This window comes from Somniosus microcephalus, chromosome 1, assembly GCF_052327205.1.
Source record: "Somniosus microcephalus isolate GS21.2 chromosome 1, FLI_Smic_1.0, whole genome shotgun sequence".
NCBI classification, from domain to species: Eukaryota; Metazoa; Chordata; class Chondrichthyes; order Squaliformes; family Somniosidae; genus Somniosus; species Somniosus microcephalus.
This window is the reverse complement of record NC_140987.1, coordinates 83,976,039-83,984,351: the sequence shown is the minus strand read 5'-3', so window position 1 is coordinate 83,984,351 and position 8,313 is coordinate 83,976,039. Positions and strand designations below refer to the sequence as shown.

Below are 8,313 nucleotides of genomic sequence, written 5' to 3'. Positions count from 1 at the left end.
AACCAATATAGGTCAGCGAGCACTGGGGTTCAGCCTCAGACAGTGGCCTGGGAGAAAGTGATGCAGTAAGTGGCTAGGAAACGGAGTTCGTAATGGGGACCAAAGGCAATGGTTCCGGTCTTCCTAATATTTGATTGGAGGAAATTTCTTGAGACAAGAGGGGTCGAGAGAGGTGGTGGCGGCGGTGAGGTACAGCTGGATGTTGTCGCCGTACATGTGGAACATGACATTGTGCAAATACAGAATTCCTTCAAAGCGAGTGTGCAAGTAGAAAAAGCCATAGCCAATAGCATTTTGTGTTAAATAAACAGGGGTATAGAGTACAAGAGCAAATAGATAATACATTTGTACAAAGCAATGGCTGGGTCATAATGGGCAGTTTTGGGCACTCCATTATAGAAAAGGCCTTTAAAGCTAGAGAGTACAACAGATACATCATTATATCAGGGATGGACAACTATAGTTGAGAGATTTGTGATATTAGGACCATTTCCACTGAAGCAGAGAAGGCTAATATTTGAACAGAATTTTTAATTTTTGAAGTGTTTTATAGGAAAATATTTTCTTACTTGTTCTGCCATGGAGAGGGATCATCAATTTAAAATAGTCAGTAAAACAGTGAAGTTGAAACAGACCTACTTTTAAAAGTAGTGGAGAGCAGGGCAGGGCAGTGGGATTAGCTGTGGATTGCAATAGCAAAGAGCCAGCAGAAACAATGGGCCAAATGGCGCCTCATGCTTACATGATTCTACGGGGAGGGCTGATAACCAAATAAAATTAATAGCTAGAAATTGCTTCATGCCCTTTTAAGGCAGAGTCCTGCTACTTTCTCCCCAATCCATCTTCGGTCTTCCCTGGTCGCAAATCAATAGCAGTCAAGCGATCAGGTGGGTAATCTATTCCTAGGCCTTTACCAGTGCTGGTCAGCAGACTGTTCAGATCCAAATGTTGATGTGTAAATTGCATTTGTAATTTCTTCTGTATACGGGTATTTTTTAGTTTAAAAAAATGATAAAGGGATAAGGACATTTTAAGAGGATATTAAATCTTGGGAGGAAAAAAAACATTTTGCTGAATGTGGTTTAAAAAATGTCTTTAGATCTCAATGGTCATCAACTCTGATAACTCCTTGAACTAAATGAAAGAACATTAAACAAAAAAAAAAAGGATTAACCAGACAGGGAAGCATGCAAGAACATTCTATTTCATCCTCTCCTCCTTCAGTACACTGGAGTCATCTCAGTTCACAAGTTGGCCTTTTTAAAAAAAAAAAATATTAGCAGTAATACCGAGGAGGAGCTATGCTGGTAAGAAAATTGAACTTTTCAAATACAAGTTCAGATTTTGATAAGTTTATCATTTCCTTGTATAGAATAGGGGACAAATTTGAATGAAAATATTTGCTCCTTTCCTTTCCCAGATCGACAAGTCCTTAATTTTGTCCTCAAACTTCTTTTTGCCACTCTGCTGATTTTTCTCTGTGGCGTTTTTACTATCATGCATTCATTAAAAATGGCCATCATTGCCAAGTTCTTGTGACATCTGATCTGAACAAGATGGCCAAGTGACTTCCAGCCAGCCAATCATCTTCGATTTCTTAGTGTTTCAAAGACTGTGAGGTGAGCCACTTTGGTAGGAAGAAAAGAAGCGTCACCTACACTCTAGAAAAGAAGAAACTGAATGGGGTAGAAGAGCAAAGGGATTGAAGGATACAGGTGAACAAATCATTAAAAGCAGCATTGTAGGCCAGCATTAAAAATGCTAACAAAGTACTGGGATTTATTTCTAGAAGTATAGAATTCAAAAGGTAGTGAAGTTATGTTAAACTTGTATAGAACCCTGGTCAGACCATATTTAAACTGTGCAGTTTAGTCTCCATACTATAAATCAGACATAGAAGCACTGGAGAAAGTGCTATCAGGAAAGATTGAACAGGTTGGGGCCTCCTTCTTTACAAAGAGGAGACTTCAGGAGGTCTTTTAAAATTATTTCTGGTTTAGACTTCAATGTGGGGGGCACGATTAAGAAATCTGCAGACGGTACAAAAACTGGTTGTGTGGTTGATAGGAAGAAAGCTGCAGGAAAATATCAATGGACTGGTCCGGTGGGCAGAAAAGTGGCAAATGGAATTCAATCTGGAGAAGTGTGAGGTAATGCATTTGGGGAGGGCCAACAAGTTAAGGAAATATACAATAAAATGGTAGGATACCGAGAAGTGTAGAGGAAAAAAAGGGACCTTGGAATGCATGCCCACAGATCCCTGAAGGTAGCAGGACAGGTAGATAAGGTGGTTAAGGCAGCATATGGGATACTTTCCTTTATTAGCTGAGGCATAGAATACAAGAGGAAGGTTATGCTAAAACTGTATAAAACATTAGTTAGGCGACAGCTAGAGTACTGCATACAGTTCCAGTCACTACATTACAAGAATGATGTGATTGCACTAGAGATTGACGAGGATGTTGTCGGGACTGGAGAATTTTAGCTATGAGGAAAGGTTGGCTAGGCTGGGGTTGTTTTCTTTGGAACAGAGGTGGCAGAGGGGAGATTTAATTGAGGGGTATAAAATTGAGAGGGGCCTAGATAGAGTGGATAAGAAGGACCTATTTCACTTGGAGTGGTCAATAACTAAGGGGCATAGATTTAAAATAATTGGTAGGAGGATTAGAGGGGAGTTGGAGAACTTTTTTCATCCAGAGGGTGGTGAGGGTCTGGCACTCACTGCCTGAAAGGGTGGCAGAGGCAGAAACCTTATTTGCATTTACAAAGTACTTGGAATGCACTTGAAGTGCTGTAACCTACAAGGCTACGAACCAAGAGCTGGAAAGTGGGATTAGGCTGGATAGCTTTTTCAGCCGGCAGAGACATGATGGGTCAAATGGCCTCCTTCTGTGCTGTAAATTTCTATGATGCTTATGAATGGGTTGAACAAGGTAGATGTGGAATGTTTCCACTTGTGGGAAAATCCAAAACTAGGGGCCATAAATACAAGATAGTTACAAATAAATCTAATGGGGAATAAGGATAAATGTCCTTACTCAGAGTGGCTAGAATGTGGGACTTGCTACCACAGGAAACGGTTGAGGCAAATAACTCATAAGGAAACTAGATGAGTACATGAGAAAAGTGAACAGAAAGATATGGTGAAAGGCTGAGATGAGGTAGATGAAATGGGAGGAGACTTCTGTGCTGATATTTATACTCCACACAAGAGTTGTGCCAAATGGCCTGTTTCTGTGCTGTATATTCTATGTACCCAGTCCCTTTGCCAATAAAAGTGACAATTTTGTATAACTATCCTTTATTGAACAAGTAATTTTGTTTATACTTTCACATACATCTTATTTAGAGAATTATACTAACAGCTGTCACATACAACAACTGTGTAGCTGTACAAGATTTGGACCATAGATGCAATCTGCCTTTCTAGAAGTGTTAAAATATAAAATCAATTATTTTACAGCTCAATGTGGTAAAGTCTTTAATACAAGATTACATATAGATATCAGAACAGAAATTTTGTCCTTCAATAGTATTTGTACTGCCACAATTTACCCAGTGCTTTTATATTTTTCTCAGACTATTAAATCCTGAAGAAACAAGATGTCAGCAATATTTATCTGATTTATTTTTAATAAAATTACTTTGGTTTTACCATACAGAGAGGGAGAGCTCCAACAGTGCTGCTACTGCAGAATGTATCAAAAATCGCAGCATAAAATTATAGCATCCCTTTATAAATGCAGCACTAAGGAGCTGCACTGTCAGACACCAGGGTTGATTTTTATCTTCACCACCTAGACATAAAGCATCAGCTGGGCACAGCACAGGGAGAAGAGAAGTCAAACAGGCCGTTAGTTATGAGCATGTGATCCTCCCCAACTGATTTTCCTCTCTGCAATCCAATCAGGTGATGTTTTATGCCTCCGTGGTCTGACAAAAATCTGAATTAACCTAGAATGATCCCCTAGTTTCATTATAGTATAGCTAGTTATTTCATTCTGAATTGTAGAATTTCATAGGAAATCATCCAACAACTTAAAATCCAGTCTTTGATACTAAAAAAATACAAAATGGTCAGAACCATCCTTTGTGATATTGTACAAAACATTGCACTGCTAGATCATTGATAGTAAATGGCAGATCTGCCTTAAGACATTTAGTGTTTAGCAGTTACATTTTATTAAATCTCCCTTCCATAGAAGTTCAGAAACTTACTGAACATGTTTTTCATTATTCACAATGCAACAGCGCCTCAAGTTGTGCAGCCATATATCCGTGTATACCAACATCTTAATTCTAATCATCTAGGCACATATGCTTAGTTTGCAGTGTGTACATTCATACTTTGGACATAAATCATATAGTGGTTCAATTCCATAATGATATTGCAGTTTTTTTTTTAGATGAAGGGAGGCTCAAAACACTTTCGGCACCACTCGATCCTGGTGCAGGGCGGTGAATCAATCGGATGTGCCACCTTCACTTGTTCTTCTGTCAAACGTTCATAAGCTGCTCTATACTCCCTATCAAAAGCATCTGTAATCACAAGTATCAAGCCAGGTTAGGAGGCACCAGTGTAACATATTCAGAACTTACATTTTATTTTTGAAGATATTAACTCCTCTATATATGCCTGAAGTCTAGACAAAGCAGTTAGAATGTTACAGCACAGGAGGAGGCCATTCGGTCCATCGTGCCTGTGCCAGCTCTTTGGTAGAGCTGGCCAATTAATCCCACTCCCCTACTCTTATTTTATCCCTTCAAGTATTTATCCAATACTCTTTTGAATGTTACTCATTGGAGTTCAGAAGAATGAGGCGATCTTATTGAAACATATAAGATTGTGAAGGGGTTGGATCGGGTGGATGCGGGGAGGATGTTCCCGATGATGGGTGAAACTAGAACTAGGGGGCATAGTCTTAGAATAAGGGGCTGCTCTTTCAAAACTGAGATGAGGAGGAACTACTTCACTCAGAGGGTGGTAGGTCCATGGAATATGCTGCCCCAAAAAGCTGTAGAAGCTACATCATTACATAAATTTAAAACAGAAATAGACAGTTTCCTAGAAGTAAAGGGAATTAAGGGTTACGGGGAGCGGGCAGGAATTTGGACATGAGTCTAGGTTCGGATCGGACATGGCCCTGTGGGTAGCGGAGCGGGCCCAGGGGCCGTGTAGCCTGATCCTGCTCCTATTTCGTGTGTCTAATTCTGTTAGATTCAGGAGATGGTTCTGTGATAGTAGATTGGCGGTTAGGATCAGATCAGCCATGATCTTATTAAATGGCGGAGCAGGCTCGAGGGGCCGACTGGCCTACTCCTGCTCCTATTTCTTATGTTCTCCCTTTTAAGCGGTGCATTCCAGATCACAACTCGTTGTGCAAAAAAAAAAAGTTTCCATCTCGTCACCTCTGGTTATTTTGGCAAACACCTTAAATCTGTGTCCTCTGGTTACTGACCCTTGTGCCACTCAAAACCCTTCATGATTCTGAACTCCGATATCAAATCTCCCCTTAACCTTCTCTGCTCTAAGGAGAACAACCCCAGCTTCTCCATAGAACTGTCCCTCATCCCTGGTACCATTCCAGTTAATCTCTGTGCCCTCTCAAAGGCCTTGACATCCTTCCTAAAGTGTGGTGCACTCAACGGATTACTCCAGCCGAGGCCTAACCAGTGTTTTATAAAAGGTTTAGCATAACCCCCTTGGTTTTGTACTATATGCCTCTATTAATAAAGCCAAAGATCCCATACGCTTTAACAGCCTTTGCAACTTGTCCTGCCATCTTTAAAGATTTGCGTATATACCCCTAGTCTCTGTTCCTGCACCCCCTTTAAAATTCATATCGTCTCTCCTCATTCTCCCTACCAAAATGCATCACTTCACACTTCCCTGCGTTAAATTTCATCTGCCATGTGCCTGCCCATTTTACTAGTCTTTCTATGTCCTCCTGAAGTCTGTTACTATTCTCCTCACTGTTTACTATCTTTCCAAGTTTCAATATCATCTGATGCCCTGCATACCCAAGTTCAGGACATAAATATACATCAAAAAGAGCAGTGGTCCTAGTACCGTGGTGGGGAACACCACTGTATTCTTCCCTCCAGACTGAAAAACAACCATTCGCCACTACTCTCTGCTTTCTGTCCCTTAGCCACTTTTGTATCCTTGCTGCTACTGTCCCTTTAATCCCATGGGCTTTAATTTTGCTAACAAGTCTATTAAGTGGTACTCTGGCAAACGCCTTTTGAAAATCCATATACACATCAATCGCACTACCCTCATCAACCCTGTTACTTCAATGAAGAACTCAATCAAGTTAGTCAAACACGATTTGCCTTTAAAAAAAATCCGAGCTGACTTTCATTTATTAGCCCATCCTTCTCGAGGAGGTTCAGCATCTCTAAGAAATGCACGGATATCAGGAATATGGAGTGGGAGGTGGGGGACAAAAATCAAAAAATTTGCACAACACCATTTTGTGGAGCTTCACTACTCTGTCTGAACACTCCTATTTTAAGTGGTGCAATACATCAATACAACATTTGTTTCAGGAATTATGATAAAGACTGCAAAACAAGGCTTTGAAAACTAATACAAAGTTAATCTGAAAAAAATCTTGCAACTTGGTTTGAGAACACTAATTTTGAGTCTTGCAACTTGCCAAAAGTTGCTCAGCTTATGTCCACTACTGGTGCCAAGAAAGCAGCACCATAGCATTTAGCACAGATCAGCATCGCTTCCAGTACTGGATAACAATGGTGAACCATCCAGGCATGGATACTTCCAATACTGGCTAAGTGCTGCATTACTGGAGTTGGGAAAATTGCCTTAAGTTTCAATCTTAGAGATGCAGATTTAAGTTTATTTTAATTTTTGGAAAGTACTTCACTAGATCAGAAAAGTATTTCAATGGAACATGCTCTACTCTGCACTTACTACCAGCTTCAAATGTTTTGTGGACATTTTGTACACTTCTCAGGGGATAGTGTGGAAAGTTGCAGCACTGGTATAAAAGTTGCAGCACTGGTATAAAAGTTTTAGGATAGCCTAAGGTACAATCCACATCAGGGTCACAGCACTTAGCACCATGAATGACATCTAGCAGCTGTACATTAGGATTGCTCTAATTTTAAAATGTTCATTTCAAAAGTTAAGAAGTGTGCAGGAGGCAGGGGACCATTTTCAAAAGGCTGAAGGCTACAACAAATCTGAAAATGCTTCTTCCTACACATTAGTCATAACACCTTACTTACCAATATCAATATTCTCCCTCCCAAGGGCCACCAGGGAAAGAAAAAGAATTTCCCTGTACATACTCCTGTGGAGAAAGAAAACAACTCCAGTGACTATCCAATTACTAATGAATCCAAATCTATCAATTCATCAACATACACCATTACAAACTGAGGCAATGGCTGCTTCCAGCAATCATTCACAGGCATTAGAATATACAAATATAAGGACAGGAATGAGATGCATGGAGTTGCATCACACCTGGACCTGTAGTTGGTCAGTTATTGGTGGAAGATTAGATATCAATATAAAAAGGACAGTTTATGGCATAAACTATTCTTGTTTTCAACATTTGCATATTTCAGAGAGTTCTCATGAGTTTCTGACCTTTGTCGCTTGGTTTCAGGATGTTTGCTGGTCTCCTTCAGGAGTAGGCATATAGGTCCAAACACATCGTTGGTCTGGATACTTCTCACAATAATATGCAGGGGACTCTTCTCCACCTGACTATCTGGAGTTAATCCACCAGCCAAATCCTTGTCTGTGGATACAGAAGGTTAATTTGATACTTTAGATACAGAAGCATTTACTTTGATGACTATTTATTTTGCTGTTTTATGCTCACGTAGTGCACATCTACAAAAAAACCCCGATCTGTCAGCAATGCATTTTGTTTTGAGAGGTTAGGTGCACAAAATTTAAAAATGAGAAGCAACTTAAAAAAAAAAAAAGTCCATCTCTGCCTTTCCAAAAGTATCAGAATGCAGAGAGGAGTTTGGAAGTACAGATAATGGGAGTGAGTAAGTTAATCAGGGCAATACAATGGCTGTTCAATTCAATTTGTCTGAGACCCAAACCCATACCAGATTGTGAAATTCAACAGATAACTGAATAAAAGACAATATTCTTGACAAACTGTTATTAATTTCACTTATCACACTATCTTTCTCTAATTTATATAAAACCACTGTGGAGTTATCAGTGTTCAGATAACAGATAAGTTGCACTTTTCTTACATTAAAAGCCATGACACATCTTTCTTAAAGTACAAATTTTTCCATCAACTTAAAATTTGTACA

At 39.7% G+C, this 8,313-nt stretch overlaps 1 protein-coding gene across 4 annotated transcripts in view; it reads right to left on the bottom strand.

Moving 5' to 3' along the window:
• Window positions 1-3,284: 3,284 nt before the first annotated feature.
• The window catches only part of dennd4c (DENN/MADD domain containing 4C), a 169,390-nt gene continuing 164,361 nt past the window's right edge, over window positions 3,285-8,313 (bottom strand). For all 4 annotated transcript variants that reach the window (XM_085983916.1, XM_085983930.1, XM_085983920.1 and 1 more), the window contains 3 exons: window positions 7,622-7,775; window positions 7,255-7,319; window positions 3,285-4,539 (listed from right to left, as the gene is read on the bottom strand). In XM_085983916.1, the coding sequence (XP_085840042.1) occupies window positions 4,403-4,539; window positions 7,255-7,319; window positions 7,622-7,775 (356 nt within the window). In that variant the 3' untranslated portion in view covers window positions 3,285-4,402. The remainder of the gene's footprint in view (window positions 4,540-7,254; window positions 7,320-7,621; window positions 7,776-8,313) is intronic.